Below are 24953 nucleotides of genomic sequence, written 5' to 3' on the forward strand. Positions count from 1 at the left end.
GGAGGTTGTAGTGGACAGCGCCGAAACAGCCGAGGAAGGAGGATTCACCTGAAGACGGAACCACGCATCTTTCCAACAGGATGTATTAAGGTAATTTAACCTGGGCAACCAGTGACAGCCAGGAAAGTCTGGATGACAACTGAGAACAGAACAGTGACAACCTGGAGAGACAGGAGACTTTCAGGAGAGACTGGGATCAAGGGGTGCAGAGGCTTGGCAGGCCGAAGCACATCTTCTGTGAGGAAGAACCCACTTACATCTAGCTATGGAACAATATATAATAAGACACCCCCAAGGTTGTGCGAGAGCGGGGGAGGATGAGCAACCTACAGGATTGGTAACACCGGAAACAACACAGGAACGAACAACGACTACGAATTTGAACAACGGAAATGTATGCATCTGTGGGAAAGTTTGCAAGAACCAACGAGGTCTGAAGATACATATGGGAAAGATGAAATGCAAGCCAAATCAGAGCATATCACAACGCACAGGGCAACCTGGTGAGACGGAGGAGGAGGTGGTTCAGGATACAAACCACAGCGACCACAGCCTCCATGTGTTGTACAATGAGGAGGACAGCATGGTAGAGGGGAATCAACAGGAAAAGGAGGGCTTAGACAACAACAGACAGCCACAAGAGCCAAAAAGAACACCAGACACAAGTGAGAACATAAGAAGAAAGAAAGTAAAATGGCCCAACAATAAAAGTAAAAGTGAATGGCAACAGTTTGATGAGGATGTGGATGCAATTTTGAACACAACATTGGCAGGTAACATAGACAGGAAGATAGAATTAATGACATCATTTATTTACAACATAGGTATGGACAGATTTGGTGCAGATGAGAAAGAGGTGGTGAGGCGAGAGGGTCAAAAGAACAGAAGAGAATCCAAAATAGCAAAGATGAGGAAAGACCTAAGGCAACTTAAGAAAAGATATAATCAGGCATCAGAGGATGAAAAACCAGCATTATCTGAGCTGAGGGACACCATCAGGAAGAAACTCAAGATAACAAGGAGAGCAGAGAGAACTAGGAAAAGGAGGAAAAAGAGAGAGAAAGCAAGAGCTCAATTTACATCAGATCCTTTCCAATTTACATCAAGATTGTTGGGGAAGAAAGGATCAGGACAACTAAAAGCTAGTAAAGAGGAAGTAGAAGAATATTTAAGAGAAATGCACAGTGATCCAAAAAGGGAAGATGAACTCCCAGATATAGAACAACTTATACGCCCGGAGGATCCAGAGCAGGTTTTTGATGAATCACCACCAAAGTTGAAAGAGGTAGTAGATGTTATCAAGAAAGGAAGGGCAGCATCAGCACCAGGTCCAAATGGAGTACCATATAAGGTATACAAGAACTGTCAGAGAATTACAAGACGTCTATGGAAGTTAATAAGAGTCATCTGGAGAAGAGGTCGACTAGCAGAGAGTTGGCACAATGCAGAAGGGTGCTTTATACCAAAGGAAGAGAAGTCAGAGACATTAAAACAGTTTAGAACCATCTCACTGTTAAATGTAGAAGGAAAGATATTTCTTGCTATTCTTGCTAAAAGGATGACAAACTACATGCTGAGCAACGAGTACATTGACATTGCAGTACAGAAAGGTGGGGTACCAGGTGTATCAGGCTGCATTGAACATACAAGCGTATTATCACAGATAATCCGAGAAGCGAAAGATTCAAAGGGAGAGCTCGCAGTTGTCTGGCTGGATTTAGCGAATGCATATGGGACAGTACCACACAAGTTAGTTGAGTTGATGCTGGAGAGATACCATGTACCTGACGGTGTAAGAGAGCTGATAAGAGAGTACTTCAACCATCTGCAGCTGAGATTTACCGTTGGGGATTTTACAACATCATGGCAACGTTTAGAAGTGGGAATAGTGACAGGATGCACGATATCTGTCATCCTTTTCTCCGCAGCAATGAATATGATTGTCAAGTCAGTAGAGAAGAAGAGCAGAGGTCCATGGATGAAGTCAGGAGTACGGCAACCACCAGGGAGAGCATTCATGGATGATATGACAATAAGCACAAAGACAATTATCGAAGCCAGGTGGACACTACAAGAGCTTGATAAGATGATCACCTGGGCAAGAATGAAAGTGAAGCCTAGCAAATCCAGAAGTTTGGTAGTGAAGAATGGTAAAGTCAAAGAGGAAAGGTTTAAAATAGGAGACGAAATAATACCAACAGTCTCAGAGAAGCCAGTTAAGTGTCTCGGAAAATGGTTCAACAACACCTTGTCAGATAAGTTGAATGTGGAAGATACATATAAGCAGTTGGACGACTGGTTAAAGGCAGTAGATAAGAGTGGACTACCAGGAAAGTACAAGGCATGGATTTACCAGCATGGGATATTGCCTTGGCTGCTGTGGCCACTTCTTGTGTATGATGTACCAATGACAACGGTAGAGGGAATGGAAAGAATATCAAACAGTTACTTACGTAGATGGCTTGGAGTACCACGCAGTTTCAGCAGTGTGGGCCTATACAGTTTAGGAACCAAGTTACAGCTACCACTCAAGTCAATCACTGAGGAATTCAAGGTGACCAAGGTTAGACAACATCTGACGTTAAAAAACAGCAGGGATGAGAAAGTACGATCAGCAAAAGTAGAAATAAGAACTGGCAGGAAGTGGTCAACAAAGAAGACGATAGAAGATGCTGAGTCACGATTAAAACACAGTGAGATAGTGGGCAGAGTTGCAGTTGGAAGACAGGGGCTGGATGTTACACCTACAGCAAAATGGAGAACAGCAACAGTGGAAGAAAAAAGACATCTGGTACAGAAAGAGGTACGATCAATGGAAGAAGAAAGTAGAATGGTAAAGGCAGTGAGTATGAAGAAGCAGGGAAGCTGGTTAAACTGGGAGGGAGCAAGACAGCAGAAGTTAGGATGGAATGAGATCTGGAAGATGGAGCCACATAGGTTGCAATTTAAGCTGAAGTCAGTATATGATGTATTGCCAAGCCCAACAAATCTAGCAACATGGGGATTGATAGATGACCCAAAGTGTGTTCTTTGTGGTAAGCCAGCAAACTTGGAGCACATCTTATCATCATGCTTGAGTGCTTTGAAAGACGGGAGGTATACATGGCGACACGACAAGGTATTAGGGACACTAGCAGACACCTTAGAGAGAAACATCAGGAAGCCAAGGAAAAACAAGGAAGGACTTACTTTTGTCAATTTTGTTAAGGAAGGAGAGAAAGGTCAGAAGAAGAAGGTGGAAGGAAGTGGTTTATTGGTAACAGCAACTGATTGGCAAATGTTGGTAGATCTTAAACAGAAGTTACAATTCCCTCCACAGATTGCAGTAACAAACCAGAGACCTGACATCGTCATTTGGTCCGCCTCAACAAAACAGGCAATCCTGCTGGAACTAACTGTACCATGGGAAGAAAGAATAGAAGATGCCTACGAGAGAAAGAGACTGAAGTACCAAGATCTACTTGCAGAATGTAGAGACAATGGATGGCGGGTTTGGTTATTTCCAGTGGAAGTGGGAAGCAGAGGGTTTGTTGGACAGTCTATGTGGCGAGCATTGAGAGCACTTGGTATTGTTGGAGGGGAAAGAAGTAAACTGATAGGGAACTTGTGTAAAGAGGCAGAGACAGCATCGATGTGGTTATGGAGGAAAAGGTCAGAACAGTGGAAGCAGTAAAGTGTAGTGGCAGGGATGGATAGCCAAGACGTGGTTTCGGGCTGGGACTTGATCACCCCAGTCGGCGCACCTCTGGAGGTTGTAGTGGACAGCGCCGAAACAGCCGAGGAAGGAGGATTCACCTGAAGACGGAACCACGCATCTTTCCAACAGGATGTATTAAGGTAAAAGTCAGTGCTATGTTGTCATACGCGTGCTCTTGAAAATAACTAAACATGAATTGGTAAATTAATTTCGATTTTCGGAAAACTAAAGAGCACAGCGATCTTTGACTCAAGTCTTTATATGGCATATGTGGATTTTTTTTGGGGATAGAAATAGAAAAAACACTGTAGTGGTACATCAGATTAAGACTACATAATACTACATGTGCAACCTATGCAAGACGTTTCGGACTCACTGCCGCAGTTTCAAAACAGTTTTAATTAAATATGTATATGCATATCTATTTAGAACAATATACAAAAAGTGTCCGGGCTGAATCGACTATTACCGAAACGTCTCGAAAGTTACAGTCAATTTCGGCCATAGTTTTGTAACGTCGTTTCGGCTATACTATTATTTCGGTTATACTATGTAAAGTCGTTTCGGCCATACGGTCAGTTCGGCCATACTCTGTAAAGTCGTTTCGGCCATACTGTCGCGGTCATAACTTTATAAAGTCGTTTCGACATACTGTCAGTTAGGCCGTACAGTTGGAAAGTCGTTTCGGCCATACTGTTAGTTCGCCGGGTCATACTTTGTAAAGTCGTTTCGGCCATACTGTTATAGTTCGGTCATACTTTGTAAAGTCGCTTCGGCCCGATACTGGAAGTTCGGCTATACTTTGTTAATTTGTTTCGGTCATACTGTCAGCTCGGTCATACTTTGTAAAGTTGTTTCGGTCATGCTGTCAGTTCGGCGATACGTTGTAAAGTCGTTTCGGGCATACTGTTAATAGGGACGACATCAAAAGTTCAATGTAGAATAAAAAACCTGCGTTTCGGCCATACTGTTAGGGACGACATCAAAAGATCAATGTAGAATAAAAAACTTAATTCATATAGTTTTTTCACTGACCCCCTCCCCCCCCCCCCCTTTCCACCCTCTTAACTTAATTTGGGAAAAATTGATTGACCAATAAGGATATATAAAATCGATGTCAATTAAACAAAACATGCAGCAATTTTGACCCCACCCCCAAAGAATTTGAATTAAGTTTATTTATCCTTATTGATTTTTTTATGTCGTCCCTTAGTTCGGTCATATTTTGTAAAGTAGTTTCGGCCATACTTTGTTAAGTCGTTTCGGCCAGGCTGTCAGTTTAATTGGCCATACTTTTTGATACAAATTTGATGAATCCGGAGACGTTTTTCTAATATTGATTATCGATTTTAACATAAATATGATGCCCATAAAATTCTAAAAATTGATTAAAATATACATAATTTTATTTATTCTATCGTTTAATTGTATAATATCACAGTTTTTCTTAGTTGTTGTTGGTGTTTGGGGTATTCGGCGGTGTTCGGTGGTGTGCGATGGTGTTCGGTGGTGAAAAGACCCACCCCTTTGTAAATGCTTGAATTGGCAGCTCGTGTATTATATGAGGGTGGTAATGGGGGTACCTTCATGATGAATCACGGTAAAATTTCTTGCCAAATGACGTTATTTAAACGGTACTTTTTGGGGGCATCACGATAAAATATGTACTTCCCTTTAGACAATAAAACAATTAGATGATTTTGACGAATCACGGTAATTTGTTTCCAAAAATAACGGTAACGATGATTATTTGAGATCTCTGACGAATCACGGAAAGGATATTTTGAAGAATCACGGTTAAATTTTAATCAATTTGACGCTAACGGTAGCCGAAATCTACCGTTTGACGCCTGACGATAAATTAATAGCGTGCGCCTACGATTTATACAGAATGAACATAATATCATTTTTTTGATTTTTTTGCGAAGTTCCTTTGATTTGAGAACAAATTCGTGTCGATATAATCTATTTTTTTCAAGAATACCTTAACATATAATTGAAATTATGGCTGATCACTGCATTTCAGCCTCAGAAAGTAATCTTCAAAATGATTTGCTGTACCTAAAGAGGAAGAAGACTAGTACACTAGTATGTGTACATATTTCAGATACAACTTTATCTGTGTCAACCTAAAAACAATTTTCTAACGCACCGAATCTGATATCAGTAATGAAGAAACAAGAGAATTTCCGAGATCATCAGTTCCGAACAGAATTGCATAACGTAAACATTGCAGATGATAACTGATGAATGAACCATGAGTTCTGTTTGGTTTTCATTAGGGAGAGAATCTCAAGAGATTTTGAATCAATATTCAAATGGGAGTTGTGAAGCAGACGAATGCTTTTGCATGATCATGTCAATTGAAGGCTACGACAAAACACGAAACCATTTCATAAACTTTATTGAGAACCTGAAAATTACAAAGCCGATTTTACATAACGGTCTGGTTACCGTCTTCAAGAATTACTTCTCTGAAACAGAAGCTTTACATTCGAAGTCTAATGAAGCAGTTGGTTGCAGTGTTGAAAATGGGTTCCTTACAAGCGACTTTGGCTTTGAACTTGACATGGAGCTAGCTAAATCATTGTCTCTGTCAGACTCTAATCCTAAAAAGACCAATACACCACCACTCTATGATTCCAGCAATGAACCTTCTGGTTCAGCTTTGCATAACATGACTAAAAAAACAAAAAACAATAAATCAATACCAGATTCCTTTAATGGAAGCATTGAGAAAAATGATGAACACACAAAAACTAGCATCCCTGGACTTCAGGTTGCAAATCATAAACATAAAAAGAAAAAGAAGAAAGGAAATGCACTACCAAGACAAATAAGTAATCCTCCTGTTATTTATTGGTTAAGAAGAGACTTGCGGATGTATGATAATCCCGCTTTAGTAGCTGCTGCCTCATCCAATGCTCCAGTGCTATTAGTTTTCATATGGTCTGACCATGAAGAAGATCCTTTAGATGTTGTCGCTACAGGTGGGGCTACTAAACTATGGCTTCATTACGCCCTCAAGTTTCTTAACCAGTCCTTTGTTGAGAAGTTTGGCAATGGGATTTTGTATTATAATACAAAGACTGAAGACAGTCACAATATTATGAAGCAAATCATTCAACAAACTGGTGCAAATACTTTGTTTATTAATGATGTTTATGAACCCTTTTTGAATGAAAGAGATGATGCTTTATGTAACAAATTAACCAAGTCAGGAGTACAATGCAATAGGTTTCATTCTTATTTGCTGCATGAACCATCATCTATAAACACAGAATCTCTAGGGATGAGGGGCATAGGGTCAGTTACTCATTTCATGGAATGCTCTCGTCAATCTGCAGTTGAACCAATAGGTCATCCAATAGAAACTCCAGGAATCTTACCGAAATGTTTGTCTTTACCAAACTCTCAAAACCTTGATGAACTTGAATTAGCAAATATGCCAAGAAGAAAAAATGGTAGTGTGGTAAGATATATTCTAATTTACTCCGATAATTCAGTTGTCACAACAATCTGAGAATACTATAACTATGTGTTATAGTAGTCTCAGCAACAATATACATGTACTTGCATGTCACATTCTAGAAGAAAATTCAAAATTAATTTGAGTTTTGAAAACATGTTATTGTATAGTGTGTATCCCTTGTCAATTTCAGGTTTTCTTTCAATATTTTAAAAGGATATCAAGGGTATTTGGGTTTGCCATACCATTCTTTAAGTCAGACTTATATTGTCCCTCAGGCTTGATTTGTTTGGTTGATATAAATAAGGTGCATGCTGATGCAGTAACTTAATTTGACTAAAACTTCAAGTATTTAAGAAGGATTCAATCTGGATAAATTCCTTCAAAAACAGTGTGCGAGTTCACTGTTGAGAATGAATCTCATATATATATAATTAACTTGAAAATAAAATAAGTTGTAAATATGCACCAAATGGGACAATTCTTCTTTAAAATTGTATGTTAAATACATGTACTCCAAAAACAGAAAAAAAAACGGTTAAACCACTTTAATTCTTAAGGCTACCTGATCAAGACTTGTCTTTTAAAATGAGACATGTGAAGTCCAGTATACATATATTCATCTTATTCTATCAATAGGTACTTTCATTTTCAAAAAAGTCTTATGTTATTTTAGAATTTAGGAGACAGTGTGTCACTTTATCTCATATGAATTGCTAATTCTGCAGACTTTAATCCATGTATGTACATGTATTTGGCTTCCTGACATCTGAATTTTAAAGCTTTAAATTGCAAAAATGAATTGAGTATGAAAATGGTGAATGTGTCAAAGCGACAACCTGACCAAAGTCAAATAGCAGAAAACAGCACAAGGCCACTAATGGGTCTTCAACACAGCAAGACAATATTGACAGGAGGGGGGCTTCAGAGAGCCCTTAAACACAAATGTTAAATCTTTCATGATGTTCAATGGACTGTATAGTCCTTATCATTGTCAATGATTTCAAGACAAATAATTGAGACAAACATTTGCACCTGTTCTAAGTCAGGAATCTGATGTACAGTAGACTCAGTAGTTGTTGTTTGTTTATGTAATTTATATGTGTTTCTCATTTCTTGTTTTTGATATAGATAAGACTGTTGGTTTTCCTGTTTGAATGATTTTACACGCCTAGTAATTTTTTGGGCCCTTTATAGCTTGTTGTTCGGTGTGAGCCAAGGCTCTGTGTTGAAGGCCGAACTTTGACCTATAATGTTTGTTTTTTTATTTTAAATTGTTATTTGGATGGAGAATTGTCACATTGGCACTCACACCACATAGATCTGCCAATATCTATGTATCATCAATGCCCAAGGATTGGGTTTTTATTTTCATCATGCTAATGAGTTTTCAACTACCTGACTTCTGTAATTTACATGTATTTTGTAAGGAAAGTTTTGTGCCAGTCTAATTATTGCTACATTGTATGCTTGTGGTAGCTATATAACATGAATAATAGATCTTTTGAAAATAGTAAAATTGTTATAATGACACAATAAAGATACTGCCCCTTTTTAGTCCCAAACATTGACTAAGCAAATCCCTAACAACATCATGACCATAGGGTATATTTTTTACCTTGCACTTCTTAACCTATGAAACATTTAGAAGTGTAAACATGTACAAAATATACATGAACCTAAACATTGTAAAGACATATACATTTATTAGCTTTATGTATTCTTGCTAAGACATGCATTTACATGTAAACATGTACATGTCAACTATTGCGCCAAATTTTAGTTCTGTTATTAACACCTGCATACAGAACATGTTGTAATTTGATGATTTATGATTATAGATTGATTGGGCTGCTCCTATTGTAAAGTCCTGGAATTTTAGCGAAGATGGTGCATGGGATGCTCTTGGATCCTTTCTCACTGAAGGTTTGTACACATACTCTTATTATTTACATGTACATACTGTGGATTTATTATGATTTGTTTTAAACCAATTGTGGATATATAAAAAAGAAGATGTGGTATAGTTTAGTTTAAACATATTTGTTTATAGTGGATTGGGAAACAAGTTTTTACAACTTATATTAATCCCTTTCCACTTTGTGGGTGCGAGTACTGCCTTGTAGCGGCATTAGCCTACTCTTTTTCGAAATCTACAAGGGTGTCTTTAACGTGCAAGAGATATGGCTCTCTCTTAACACGGGTCAGCCATTTATCGTCCCCGTCCGACGGACTATCATCGTTTCCTCAAGACCATACTCGCAAATGGTGTCAAGGGAGAGCCGAAAATTGAGTTCCTGAAATTTTCATCCCAAACGGGAATCGAACCAGTACCCTTTGTGTTAGTAGTCCGATGCACTAACCACTACACCACGGCTCTCTCACATGTGGTATGATTGCCAATGAGACAACTATCCACCAAAGACAAAAGAAACACAGACAGTAACAACTATAGGTCACCGTACGGCCTTCAACAAAGAAAAGCCCATTATGCATAGTCAGCTTTAAAAGGCCCTGATAATACATCATTTGTACATGTAAAAATGTTGGGGAACCATGATTTAAGTGTTAAATGAAATACAAATTTTCGAAAGACTTGTATACAAATGCAGATTTTGGCAAAACTACAAAATAAAATATCCACTAAAGTTTAGTTTATCATCAATCCATATAATTGGTACTATCGAAAATAAAAGAATTCACACTTTCTAATAGAATGTCAATACTTAAAATTTTCCACGTAATCACCATGTATCATCAGTACAGCAGATGTAGGTACTAACCAAGGGGCATAATCGATTTTGACCTGACACAGTAATGAAAATCTTTGTTTTGCTTTATCAATATACAATGTACATTTCTCAACATTTGAAATTCCAGCTCTCAAATAATTTTTGCATTGATTTTTTCTTATTTATTAAACAACTTTTATATTCTTATAAATGTATAAGAACAATTAACTTGTAGATGTGCAAATAGTTGTGAATGTCAACACCAACTTTCAATTTCGATACAGTTGTCGGGACATTTTCATGTTTAACTGAAAGAAAGCTTATACAGGGCAAAAGTAAAAGTTACCTATATCATAAACCTACCTGTAACCTACTCATTGCTTGAAACTTTTTGGCTAATAAATGAGTATGAAAATAAAGTTTTTGTGTACGGTGTACAACAATCTAACTATGCACTGTACAGAAGGGTTTATGTGGTCAGCTGAACACTGTACACAACGTTGTTTTTTTCGGAAGAAAATATTGGAAAATAACATATATATGTAAGATGTCAATGCCAATTTTTGAAACAGCTATACTTTTTACACACACACACTGGCCTTCTATCAGATAAAGAGTTGCATGAATATAGAATTATATCAGATGAGACAAGGGCCAACTTCTTTGACAAGTATTTGCACATGTTTTTTTTAGTAATCGTTCCTGTTTTGGGAAAACAACGAGACATCTCTTATCATCAACTTACGACCAAATCATTTCTTAAAACAACAATTATATTTAGATTGAAGTACACATTAATATTATGTGAATAAAACAAAGATTTTCTTTACCGTTTAAGGTCAAAATCGCTCATGCCCGCTTGGTTGGTACTTATATCTGCTGTACGATGATACAGCATGTACAGGGTGATAATGTTTCATCTCATATAACAAAATAACCATCACTTGAATTTATCTAATCAAATTTTCACCCTTATTTTTCCTGTGTACAAGCTTTAACTAAAATTCCAAAATATTCTATCACAAGAACATGTCCATAGTACACAGATGCCCCGCCTGCACTATCATTCAATATGTTCAGTGGACCGTGAAATTGGGGTCAAAAATCTAATCTGGCAAGAAAATTAGAAAGATCATATCATAGGGAATATGTGTACTAACTTTCTAGTTGGTTGGACTTCAACTTCATCAAAAACTTCCTTGACCAAAACCTTTAACCTGAACCAGGACAGATGAACAGAATAATGAAGCGATGGGCGGAAGGAAAAACGAACATATGGATGCACAAAACAAAAAACATAATGCCCCTACAACTATTTTAGGTGGGGCATGAAAACACTGAATAAAAAAAATAATGGTGCTTTGAAACACCCAAAATATATTTATGACTCTAGAACCTTTTACTGAAATGAAATAAATGATTAATATCCTACAACAGTGAATTCAAGGGAATATTTTTTTCAACCCTCTTTCGTACGCAACCAATTGGGACGTATGACTCTGATTTGGACTTGGTGGTTCTCATCATATTACATCTAAAGAAGACTTTTTTGTTGAATTAACTGAATGTGATTTTTTTCTTTGTAATACTGGTGATTTCAAACATTACTGTCAAGGTTTGTCATAATCATTTCAATAGCTTGATGAGACTGTCATTAAAGTGAGAGGGTTAGCGCTATAGAACCAGGTTTAATCTACCATTTTCTACATTTGAAAATGCCTATACCAAGTCAGGAATACTAGTATGACAGTTCTTGTCAATTCGTTTTTGATGCGTTTTGTTATTTGATTTTGCCATGTGATTATGGACTTTCCAAATTGATTTTCCTCTAAGTTCAGTATTTTTGCGATCTTACTTTTTGAGAAAAATCTAGTATAATGTAAGACGACATCTACAACAATTCGAGCAAAATTTCTCCAAAAATCTAAATCAAACTGCATCATGATAGAATATACACAGCTACTTTTGCATAGTTACTATTTCAGTACCAAAAATATGTAGTACTGGAAATCTACTTTTAATATTCAGTACTATTTTGTTACTTTGAAATTATTGTAATATATTTAGGTACCATTAAATTAAAGACTCATGATTTTACATACAAAATGTGGCAGGCTTAAACATGTTAACAAGATCCTAAACCTCCCCTAACCTGGGACAGTGGTGCAACAATACAACATAAGAAGGAAGTTCATGTATCACATGCATATCAGTGATATGGTTTTAGAAAAAAAATAGGTTTCCTTTCAATGATAATAAGCATGATGAGTACGTCGCAACAAAGTTTTTACCTATAAATTTAGACAAGTCAGTAAGAGAAGATTAATCACAAACATTGAGACTAAGCTACCATTTATCATATGTATTACCAGTAATTTTATTTGACTAATTTTTGATTATTTTTACATTTGTTTTATTTTATAAAAATATTTGAGTTATGTCCCTTTATATATCATTATGTATAATATTCTCAAGTTTAATAGTTTGATGCTAATTTTGAGTTATGTCCCTTTATATGTCATTATGGATATTCTCAAGTTAAATAGTTTGCTGCTAATTTTGCCCAACTAAGTTTTTTTAGGGAATCAACATGTATTTCTATGTTGATTCCCTAAAATTAGTTATAAGATTTATGTGATTTCCCAAACTAATTTAGACTAGAATATTCATATTTTTTATTTGAAGGAGAATAGTATATATCATATACATACATGTAGGCTTCATGGCTTAATATAAAGCTACATAAAAATAGGAAGATAAACCTCTGTTTTATAGATATTTCTTTAAGAAAAAACCATATCGACATTAAAATGTAATAATTAAAATGTAATAATGTAAGGTAAAGAATTACACTATCACTTTTAATCAGGGGTGGAATAAAGGGGGACAGAGAGCTCTGCATCACCCTTTTAGTTGGACCCCCTCTTAGGAAGTAAGTGGCCCCCGGCTCATATGAAAATTCTGGATCCACCACTGTTAATTACAAAACTATGAACAACTACCAAACAAGTGGGAGGGTTAACTATCTATAAAACAAAAAAATGTAAATTTCAGTACCAAGTCAGGAATATGACAGTTGTGTTCCATTAGATGGTCTAGTATAAGGTTTGAATTTGTAAGATTTCATTGAATTCCCCTTTTTAGATTTACCTTTGATTTCACTACATGTATTTGCTTATAGTTTTATCATACAATTTATTAAAAGTGCAAAATTGAAAAAAAAAATTCAAACTGCCATAATTTTTTATATTTGTTTAAGATCTACCAATTAATTTTTCTTGGCCTAAAGTAAAGATTTTTCGGTTTATGTATTTATTCAAGAATATGATGTAATATGATAATTAATAAAGTTAAATTAGACATTGTTGAAATATCAATAAACATTATACTAAAATATTTATTGAATCTTTGCCATGTACATTTAATTTGTCTTAATTGATCAAAGTTTTTTTTTTTTAATCAAATTTTGCAATGACATTACACTTAAATGCTTTTCTATGTCATTTTGTCTTTAATTGAGAGTTGTCTCATAGGCAATCATGCCACATCTTTACTTTTTAATATCCAAATGTCTTTCTTCAGATAAGGTAAAGTCACCTGAGATCATAAACAATTAACCCAGGGGTGGATCCAGTCATTTTAAAAAGGGGTTCCATTACACAGGATAAAAAGGGGCTTTCCAACCATATGTCCCCATTCAAAAGCATTGGTTGTCAAATAAAAAGGGGGGTTCCAACCCAGGATAAAAAGGGGCTTTCCAACCATATGTCCCCATTCTTAATCAAAGGTCAACAAATAAAAGGGGGGTTTTCCAACCCACAGATTCAACATTAGTCATTGGCTTTGGCAGAATCCTTGAATTTAAAGTATCACAGTATCTTATTCATACTCTCTTAAAATATTATTTAACACTACAGTGCATGAAAAAAGTGCAAGAATATTTGTCACTGACAATTTTGTGCACCACTATTATAATTTATTTTATAGCTCATTTACAAACAAAAAATTATGATGGCATTTAAAGTTAGATTTATACAAGCCAGGTGTTTAAGTTGAAAGAAGCAGAATTTTATTTGCTTATATGGTCATATAAGTTTTTAGTACATGCAGTTATATTTTTTTTCAGCTGTCATACTTGGTGTAAAATACATATGATCCATACTTATCTACGATTAAAACTTGATTGAAATGAATAGCTCTGATTTAAAGAAAATACTTGGGTTAAACATTGTCTAAAAATGAAACTGCTTTATAGCAATATAATCAAATTTTATTGCACATTATTTCTAATTTTTTTTTAAACAAACACACATGTGACTGAGTTCTGGAACCCATTAGTTTTTTAATTGAATTGTTTCACATTTTTCATGTTTTTTTTTTTTTATAACCTATTTACAGTGAAGGTTTTTCTCATTATTGATTGAAGGCTGTACCTTTGCCTATAATTGCTTACATCAAGTTCCTTTCAACTTTGGTGGATAGTTCTGTCAATGGCAACCATACCACATTTCCTTTAATTTTTCTTAAGATGTTTAAATTTAATTTGAGTTTTGACAGTTTCTACATGTAAAGGTAAACAGATTATATAAACTTGACCAGAAGTGAACCCATAATATTTGTTTTAAAATGTGGTTTATTTTATGAAATTCATCGTTGAAAAATACTAGTGATGAATACTAATGTCCTTGCAAAGTACTTCTAGAAAACTCATTTATACGTGTGGGCAATTTATATTTATAATATTTTTCTAAACCTTTTTATACATGTAACATACATGTACTGTAAATTCAGAAATTGTTGTGTGGGTTTATTATTGTGATTTTTAGATTTTATGAAAAAATGTTAAAAATGTGGGATTAATTATTGTGATTTCAGGAAAAAGTGAATATGTATAATGCCAGTTCTTATTATTGATACTGATGCAATTACATTATTCGCCTTGATAAAAAAAACTAGCAATAATTTCTGAATCAACAATATTAATTAATGCTGACTTAAAAGCACCCAAAAGACCATGCCTTCAAATATAATTTTGAATATGACAGTATATTTATAATCAACTATCTTTTTGTCCAGTGTCCAGTGTTTGTGATTGATTTAATTGGTCTTATATAATATCCTGAATTTTTGGTGATGACACAGACAGCTTTCATCCTTTTTTAAGAAACATCCAATTGATATCATCCATACTATGTTTAAGCTTCCTAAACTTTTGTCCAGCCAAAATTCCAGTTTTGATTTTTTTTTTTTTTTTTTACATAATGTATACTGGTAATTTTTAATGGCTTATATCCAAGAAGTCAAGGACCATAGCATGTTAAGTTGCTGTTCTTTGGATATATGTTTATATAATTTTTTTAAGGTTTTAAAACCAAATACACTTTGAAAAACAGCATGAAAATTGAATTCCCATTATGAAATTAACCTCTCACATGACTTGTAAAAATTTCTTACTAATTTCTTTGTACTTGATTGATGAAATATATATAACAGTCTTGTAATATTTTTTCTCATAAAAGCCTTTAGATTATAAGGGAGATCATTGACAACAGTTGAAAAAAGCGGGTCCTATTATACAGCCATGTGATACCCCACTGACTAAATTATGAAGTTGTATGGTTTATGTGAATACTGCTTATTTCCAGATAAAACCCACCTCTAAATATTATCATAAATTCCAAGTTTCACTCAGTCAACAAATATTGTTGAAGAAACACATGTATCAAATTTCTAAATGAAATCAAGGTTAAATTAGTAAACTTGAAAAGCACCATCAATTAATTCTGACTTAATTTCATCCAAACTTCATTAGGCATTGTCTGATTTACCCATCTTATACCCAGATGGAAGCCATATTGACTATTCATAAATGGATTGTGTGTTGTTATATATACAAAATATTTGTTTATAATTTCCAGAAATCAGAGTTGGTTCCCTTTCTTGAATATGAGGGATGCAATGTTTTATCCCCAAACTCTGGGATGTTTCCCATTTCTTGATTATTGCAGACTTTAAAAAGCTCTATTTATCCATATGATCAGTAATATAGTATATTCCTTTTTATAGAAATGTACAACTGTATTTTCACATATTTTCCACCATTATTACAGAGAAAAACTTCCACACATCATCAACACTTTGGATATCTAGCAATAGGTCCAGGTTGTTGTTGTTGTAACTCTTATTAAAATCCCATATGTATAATAGTGGAAGATATTACCTTGCAAAATCGAGGGAATTGTGCAAATGATGATACAAGCATGAAAATTACCACAAAGCATCATTATTATATACTTTCAAAGAAACAACTGCTGGCCATTAAAAAAAATCATTTTTTCAAGATGGCCACCGCCGTTTAATAGCCAATACAAAGGTCAGTTTTAATATGCAGCGGTCACTTTCCCACATTAATGAATCTGTCCATCTTGATCTCTTTAGGTCCAGGAAAGTCTCATTAGAAAACTTGTTATTGAAGACTCAGATAAATATCGCCATCTAAAGATTTATAAGTTCCAGCCACAGTAACTAAATTTTCATAAAAAAATTAAAATCCAGTTTGAATAAATTGTTAAATTTACAATTTTACTGAATGAAATCAGATTCCAGTGTAGTTGCATGTAAATGGTTCGTACAAATATTTTAACACTGTAAAAAATAATTGAATTGATTTAATTTTAAATATATACAAAGACAAATGTTGCCTCAACAAATTTGAATTAATTAATTGTTTATAACATGTGGTGCACCAAATTTCTTGCATATTTAATTTACACATCAATATATTTGTTCTTTCGACAAGTAAAATATATTTATAATTCTGTCAAAAGTATTAAACTTAAAATAGAATTCCTTCTACAATGGCTTGAGAGTTAAAACTTTTATTCATATTTTTCTCCTTCCATTCAGATTGCATTAAAATGATATCTTTTGTTTTAAGATATTCACAAATTCACGTTAAAAATGCTGAATTATATGGTTAAATAGATATGCAATCTTGAAATTCAACATTACAAAGAAATATAACAAATCCAGCAGATATTTTCAAATTAGTAAAGTATGAAATAACACCATTCTCAGCCTTTGTTAGTGAATAGACCACTTTCGAGTTCATCCGTCACCGGCAAAAACTCGTCAATTATACACGCCTTTATGACGTCATTTACCAGATAGAGGGGCTCGCCTGTATCCCTGCACTATTTACGTTCATCAAGCGTCTTAGTGATCGTCTTTGTGCAGGATAAACTAGAAATAATGGTTGCTCTGTAGGTACTTACTGACATTTCCCTAATGACAGCAGTGTTGATTGTCAATTTTGAGAATTCAATTTGCCGAATAATTCGTACAATATAGAATTATAGTTTTCCAACCACTCGCTCAACATTGGAAGGAAGTGACGACGCCCCTAAACGCACAAATGACGATGATAAAGGCGCGTATAATTGACGAGTTTTTGCCGGTGACGGATGAACTCGAAAGTGGTCTATTGATTGGAAATCACTTTAATTAATTGTCTACACATATATTTTGTGCTTATATTATTTTTTATTATGATAAGTATATTGTATTAATAAAATAATTATATATGGAGCATATTATTGTTTATTTGAGACTATATCAGTATATAAACTATCACTAGTGATGGAAACTAAAATTTCTTTGATGGGAAAGTTTTTTTCATTTTTAAAGAGCAATACACAAAATCATGAAAATGTATTCCCAAATCATATACCTATAAGGGGAAATTACCTTGAAATAATTAGACTGTATAGTGCACATACAGGAGGCCTAATACAGGGGTCTGAATGGGAGGTCTTTCATTTCTGTATTCTAGATTTCTTAAGGTAATTATACATTTTTGGTACCAAATTTTTCTCTATTCTTTAAATCTTAAAATTGATTGGTTTCTCAGTATTTCTTTCATGATTTGAGTACCAAATTATTTTCCATTTTTTTTCTAGAACCTGCATTTTTCTTAATTCTGTTTTCTTTTTACCCATTTTTCACTAATTTTTGCCTACTATCCTCTTTTCTCTAAACCCAATAATACCCTCATACATTTTAAAAGTTTCAGTGGTCTAATGCAAGATAATTATGCCATTGGACTAAGCAAATTATTTTCTTACTTTTCAAGGCATGTTATTCTAAAAAATTTTGAGAAGAAGTTAAAACTCATACATATCTTTATATATTCTTATTTCAGGTATTAAAAAGTATGAAAAAGAATCATGTCGAGCTGATCATGTAAACACTTGTCGAATATCTCCATATCTACATTTTGGACAAATCAGTCCGAGGGCGATACTAACAGAGGCCAAACACATGAAATCACCAAAGTTCCTGAGGAAGCTGGCATGGAGAGATTTATCATACTGGTTATTGTCATTGTGGCCTGATCTACCTAGTCAACCTACAAGACCTCAGTATAGGGTAATATAGCTATCTATTCGGCAGTATTCATTAAGAAACGACCATTAAAATTTTTTTTAAAAGGGGAGGGGGGTCATTGAAAAAAATATTCTGATCCCTAAAATTTTTTGTAGTTCAGCAGATGACAAAAAACCTATATTCTGAATCAAAATTTTCCCCTATATAGTGTAAAATAGTGTCGAAAAGTAAAAAAAATTATGTTCTACATTTGCATGAAAAAAATCAGAATCAGACTCAAACAAAAAGCCATACCCCTTCTTTGAAGATAAATAGTTGCTCCCTTAGAAAGCTTGATTTTGAACTTTCAGAATATTTGTAATAATGTGTTGTATGAATGCTCAGCCCTCATATTTTACCCACACCAGTTGAAAACACAAGACATATCTATGCAACAGTTTATTATGTGGAATTTTCCCCGTTTTTTATACGACCGCAAATTTTGAAAAAATTTTCGTCGTATATTGCTATCACGTTGGCGTCGTCGTCGTCCGAATACTTTTAGTTTTCGCACTCTAACTTTAGTAAAAGTGAATAGAAATCTATGAAATTTTAACACAAGGTTTATGACCATAAAAGGAAGGCTGGTATTGATTTTGGGAGTTTTGGTCCCAACATTTTAGGAATAAGGGGCCAAAAAGGGCCCAAATAAGCATTTTCTTGGTTTTCGCACTATAACTTTAGTTTAAGTTAATAGAAATCTATGAAATTTTGACACAAGGTTTATGACCACAAAAGAAAGGTTGGGATTGATTTTGGGAGTTTTGGTTTCAACAGTTTAGGAATTAGGGGCCAAAAAAGGGCCCAAATAAGCATTATTCTTGGTTTTCGCACAAAAACTTTAGTTAAAGTAAATAGAAATCAATGAAATTTAAACACAATGTTTATGACCACAAAAGGAAGGTTGGTATTGATTTTGGGAGTTTCCGTCCCAACAGTTTAGGAATTAGGGGCCAAAAAGGGACCCAAATAAGCATTTTTCTTGGTTTTCGCACCATAGCGTTAGTATAAGTAAATAGAAATCTATGAAATTTTAACACAAGGTTTATGACTATTAAAGGAAGGTTGGTATTGATTTTTGGAGTTTTGGTCCAAACAGTTAAGGAAAAAGGGGCCCAAAGGGTCCAAAATTAAATTTTGTTTGATTTCATCAAAATTGAATAATTGGGGTTCTTTAATATGCCGAATCTAACTGTGTATGTAGATTCTTAATTTTTGGTCCCGTTTTCAAATTGGTCTACATTAAGGTCCAAAGGGTCCAAAATTAAACTTAGTTTGATTTTAACAAAAATTGAAACCTTTGGGTTCTTTGATATGCTGAATCTAAAAATGTACTTAGATTTTTGATTATTGGCCCAGTTTTCAAGTTGGCCCAAATCGAGGTCCAAAATTAAACATTGTTTGATTTCATCAAAAATTGAATAATTGGGGTTCTTTGATATGCCAAATCTAACTGTGTATGTAGATTCTTAATTTTTGGTCCAGTTTTAAAATTGGTCTAAATTAAAGTGCAAAGGGTCCAAAATTAAACTTAGTTTGATTTTTAACAAAAATTAAATTCTTGGGCCTCAATGATATGCTGAATCTAAACATGTACTTAGATTTTTGATTATGGGCCCAGTTTTCAAGTTGGTCCAAATCAGGATCTAAAATTATTATATTAAGTATTGTGCAATAGCAAGTCTTTTCAATTGCACAGTATTGTGCAATGGCAAGAAATATCTAATTTCACAATATTGTGAAATAGCAAATTTTTTTTTAATTAAGAGTTATCTTTCTTTGTCCAGTATAGTAAGCAAGAAATATCTGCAAGATTTTTTTTAATTGGAGTTATCTTTCTTTGTCCAGAATCAACTTAAATCTTTGTTATATACAATATACAATGTATATTCACTTTTTACTACCAACTGATAAATTTAAATAATCTTTACCATTCAGTGATAACAAGCAGTTTTTTTACATCTTAATATTTTATGATGTATTTAAATGAGTAGTAATTGTTGCAAACTCCATTAGAATATTTTAATTGAAATTAGTTTTGGAATAAGGGAAAGGGGGATGTGATTAAAAAATTGGGTTCAATTTTTCTCATTTGAAATTTCATAAATAAAAAGAAAATTTCTTCAAACATTTTTTTGAGAGGATTAATATTCAACAGCATAGTGAATTGCTCTAAGAGAAAACAAAAATTTTAAGTTCATTTGAATACATTCATTCTGTGTCAGAAACCTATGCTGTGTCAACTATTTAATCACAATCCAAATTTAGAGCGGAATCCAGCTTGAATGTTGTGTCCATACTTGCCCCAACCGTTCAGGGTTCAACCTCTGCGGTCGTATAAAGCTACGCCCTGCGGAGCATCTGGTTTTTATTTTTTTTGCCCTATTTTTTTTAATTCTGTATATTTTAGTACCCCATTATTCTCTTCTATTAATTTTTTCCCCAGTTTCTCTAAAAAGAAAAATTATTTTCTGTAGATTAGGAAAATTATTCTTTAATCTGATGTTACACTTCAAATTTTTAAATTATTAATATGTGACCAATTTTAATTATTTTTCAGCATCAGAGATGGAGTAAGAACAAAGCCCACTTAAAAGCCTGGCAGAGAGGGAACACAGGATTTCCATTGGTGGATGCTGCTATGAGGCAGTTATGGTTGACCGGATGGATGAACAACTATATGAGACATGTGGTAGCTTCATTCCTCATCTCTTATCTCCATCTTCATTGGATCGAGGGGTACAGATGGTTTCAGGTGTGTATCTGTATTTCATTTAGTAGCGGAGGGGGCATTTGGTTTTACTGTCTACGAATGTTCATTGGATCATACATACGTCCCAAAATAGGTTTCTGTTCTCTAATTATACACCCGTCTTTTAGACAGGACGTATTATGGTATACCGTTGTCCGTCATTCCGTCTGTCCATCCGTCCGTCTGTCGTCCACACTTTGGACAATAACTCAAACACACTTTGACCAATTTTCATGAAACTTAAGTGTATTGTTTATATCTATTGACATAAGCTCCCTTTCGTATTTTTTTATTTATTATTAGGGGGGGGGGGTATTTGACAGGGCTCACACTATTTCTAGTTGATCATATAAATTCATTTTAAGCATAAAAGACAAGTTAAAAGAGCAACGGGTGTATCATGCGCTAAAGCGCAGCCCTTTATTTTAGTTTACCTTAGTTAACCAACCAAATGTTATGAAACTTATTTAATCCTACAATACAGGGTAAAATATTTAGCCCCTTAAATATCTTGAAAAGGTGCTTCATAACCTATCAATATTATTTTTAGAATCAATTCTAGATTTTTTATGTTTCAACTACATCTTTATCAAATTATAAAAAATGTAAGGAGATTTTCATGAAGCATTCATCCTATATCATTCCTCTACCAACTTGACAACTAAGCTATCTTTCTAATTTATGAGATGTTTTTATTGAAAAATTTAATGTAAGAAAATGTAAATATTTACAAAGTGATTCTATAGTAATTAATTACATCTGCAACCATAAGTGCAACATATCTGTATGAATGGTAATTTATGTTTATTTATTCATTAGCCAATAGAGCTGTCTATTCAATATGTTTTATCATGTTAAATTGATATTAATGTACATGATTCATGTTACACTGTATTGTAATAAACATTTTTCTTTTATCTTCTTTTTTTTTCATTCTTCTTACTTTTTTTTCTTCTGGTTCTTTTTTTTCTCAATTTCTATTTCTATTTATTTTTCATTTAGAAAATATGAATATCATGTATTAAAATCATTATCTGATATTTGTTTAAAATTTTTTTTACTTCCTCATTTTTTTTCTTTGATTCTCTTTTCTTTTTTCTTTTTTTATTTAAAATCAATGTGTGTCATGCATTAAAATCATTATCTCATATTTTATTATAACCATTATCTGATTGCAACGTTTTTATCTCACTTTCTTTCTTTCTTTCTTATTTTTTTCATTCATTCGTCTATTCTTTCTTTTCTTTCCCTTTTTTCTCATCTATCTGTCTTTTTCTTCATGCATGCAAATCAGTATATATTATTTCATCAAACCAATTTAATTTAATTTTAGGACACACTTCTAGATGCAGATGTGGCTATTAATGCTATGATGTGGCAGAATGGTGGCATGAGTGGCCTTGATCAGTGGAATTTTGTCATGCACCCAATAGATGCTGCCATGACCTGTGACCCAGATGGAACATATGTACGTCAGTGGTGTCCAGAATTAGCCAGTGTTCCAAAAGAATTTATACATCAGCCATGGAAATGTCCACCATCCATTATGAAGAGATGTAAAGTAGAACTTGGTATGTTTTTGTTTAAAAATGAGAATGGAAATAGGGAATGTGTCAAAGAGACAACAAACCGACCAAAGAGAAGACAACATTGTATATTGTTTGTTTAGTATAGTGGATTCTTTATTATTCGTGGAGTACATACATTTCGTTGATACAAGTGAACTATGAATTCTTAAAAGATTTTAACAAAAACCAATGTTATATGTTGCAGAAATTGTAAAAATCATGAAAGCAATTTCAATTTTAAAAGGAATGAATTATCAATAATAGGTTTGAAGTAGTCCAAATGAGTTTGACGTCTTGAAAGGCTATTATACTTATTTGCATTGAGGCCTTACAGCTAGACTTCATAATAATTTGGACTAGGTTTTAAGCAGTTAATTAGTAACTGTTGATTCATGTGATGATAATATTTTTCGTGAAATTTGAAAAATTCTGCATACTTGTTTAAGTTATAGAAAATATGCATTTCATTGAATATTAATATTGATGGTTAAATGGGTACCCCATATATAATTATAAATAAATATAAATCCAAAGTTTATGAAAATTAAATTTAATATCAGCTGAATTGAGACAGCAAACCTTCATTGAAAATTGACACAAAACACAGGTAACCCTCAGGTAGGTAATGGTATTTTTTTCAAAACAAAATCCAAGATGACAGTTAAAAGAAAAAATAACACCATCACATTCAATGCTTGTTCATAAAGATGTGTAAATCTATATAAAGTTATTTTTGCATTTTATAAATCGACAGCACCAGGTATATAGGTGAAATACACTCCCCCCTAAAATTCTGAAAAAGAAATTAAATGTCCATTTCATTAGTTTCTTTTGTATCTTTCAGGCAATCAGTATCCTAATCGTATCATAATCGATTTAGAAGTGGCCAGAGAACAGTCATTGCAGGATGTGGTAGAAGTCCGTAAGAAGTTTCCTGATTTTGTCGATCGTCGGTCAGGAAATGACCTTGTACCTGTAGACAATGGACGACTTCTTATACCTGTTATTACAAGAATGGAATTTAAATATAAGACAACTAATCCAGAGTCTAAGGATAATCCACACACAGCTGTTTTACGAGGTTATCGAAGCAGAAAAAGGGATGAAGCTATAGCATTTGCTAATGAGAGAGACTTTCTGGCCAGTACAATGAATGAATGTGTTCAGAGACAAGAAAGACATCAGAAAGCTTTAAAACAAGGAAATTTTTAACAACATATGTAATACCTCTTACTATTGAGTTATGTCATAAGTAAAGCTTAGTTTTAAACCTATACTCATTAAGCTAATTTGCACAATTAGATTTTGTTCTCCCCCCCAAAATATAGGTATGGATTTAATTTCTTTCTCTTTCTGGTGGATTTTCAAAATTTAGTAGTATTTGATTTATTTGTTTTCAATTGGAGTATTTGACCATTACAGAAATGATACAACTATTGTACATGTAGTTGATATTTAAAAAAATGAATAAAATTTAAAAATGGTAAATTTTTGCAAAGAATTGCTCTTCCTTTTAGATATTTTCGTTTTGAGTAAACTATTAGTAAATTTAAGCACAGCTTTTAGTAATGAATCATGGAGAAGCAAGTTAGGTAAAATTCTCACAGTTTGTATACAAGCTTCATATATCTAATATAAGTGCAAGGTTTTCAGTTATTCTTTTAAGTTTTAGTTTTGAAAAATTTACGTTTTCTAAAATATGTCACAGTTTTCAAGAAATAAAATAGCTGTCACTTAGGGCGTTTATTGTAAAACTATTTTGGATTTAAAAGAAACGTACATATATTTTTTTGTATTCTTGAAAAAAACATCATCGAAATAAACTTTTTAAATTATTTTATTGAGTCCTTCTGTAAGATCTGACTTCACACTCATCATTGAAACCCAAATGCGAGTGGTTTATTTTTAGGTGGAATATAAAACTACAGGGAGATAACTCTGTAAAAATCACCCAAATGTTTAATAAAGTTCTCTTTGTAAGGAAATATAAAGCTTCTTATCAATGATAAAATAAATAGTGTTTGTCAAACTACTGTATTTCAAATGAAGTTTTTCAGATAAAATGTGTGGTTAAAGTTTTTGAAATTGTTATATTTTTGTATACATATTTTTCAAAATTTTATGAAAATTAAACGAGTCAAATTAATTTTAGGTCAATTTGAATTTTCATTCTCAATATCTACCTCATATCTTTACATTATTTATGAAATGAAAATTGAAAAAGATCTATGCAAAAAAAAACCCGAAGAGTTAAAATAATTTTTTATCAAATTATGTATGTATGTTATTCTATAATATTTATTAAAGCGTC

At 33.4% G+C, this 24953-nt stretch overlaps 2 protein-coding genes across 2 annotated transcripts; both read left to right on the top strand.

The window, feature by feature from the left end:
• Positions 1 to 265: 265 nt before the first annotated feature.
• Positions 266 to 3673, top strand: LOC134722494 (uncharacterized). Its single transcript, XM_063586114.1, has one exon. The coding sequence runs from the start codon at positions 266 to 268 to the stop codon at positions 3671 to 3673; it is 3408 nt and encodes a 1135-aa protein (XP_063442184.1).
• Positions 3674 to 5876: 2203 nt separating this feature from the next.
• Positions 5877 to 23965, top strand: LOC134721126 (deoxyribodipyrimidine photo-lyase-like). The gene is made up of 6 exons (XM_063583884.1): positions 5877 to 7169; positions 9008 to 9092; positions 18099 to 18325; positions 20883 to 21077; positions 22408 to 22645; positions 23487 to 23965. Exons 1-6 carry the CDS (start codon positions 5955 to 5957, stop codon positions 23852 to 23854), a joined length of 2328 nt encoding a protein of 775 aa, XP_063439954.1. The 5' UTR covers positions 5877 to 5954; the 3' UTR covers positions 23855 to 23965.
• The last annotated feature ends 988 nt before the right edge of the window (positions 23966 to 24953 follow it).

Source organism: Mytilus trossulus, chromosome 6 (assembly GCF_036588685.1).
Source record: "Mytilus trossulus isolate FHL-02 chromosome 6, PNRI_Mtr1.1.1.hap1, whole genome shotgun sequence".
In the NCBI taxonomy this organism is placed as follows: Eukaryota; Metazoa; Mollusca; class Bivalvia; order Mytilida; family Mytilidae; genus Mytilus; species Mytilus trossulus.

What these genes read in the sequence shown, in the direction of transcription:
- LOC134721126 (XM_063583884.1), top strand. Translation starts at nt 5,955, where the DNA reads ATGAGTTCTGTTTGGTTTTCATTAGGGAGAGAATCTCAAGAGATTTTG. An exon ending in GAAGAAAAAATGGTAGTGTG is followed by an intron (nt 7,170 to 9,007) that starts GTAAGATATATT and finishes TTATGATTATAG; the next exon opens with ATTGATTGGGCTGCTCCTAT. An exon ending in AGGGGTACAGATGGTTTCAG is followed by an intron (nt 21,078 to 22,407) that starts GTGTGTATCTGT and finishes ATTTAATTTTAG; the next exon opens with GACACACTTCTAGATGCAGA.
- LOC134722494 (XM_063586114.1), top strand. Translation starts at nt 266, where the DNA reads ATGGAACAATATATAATAAGACACCCCCAAGGTTGTGCGAGAGCGGGG.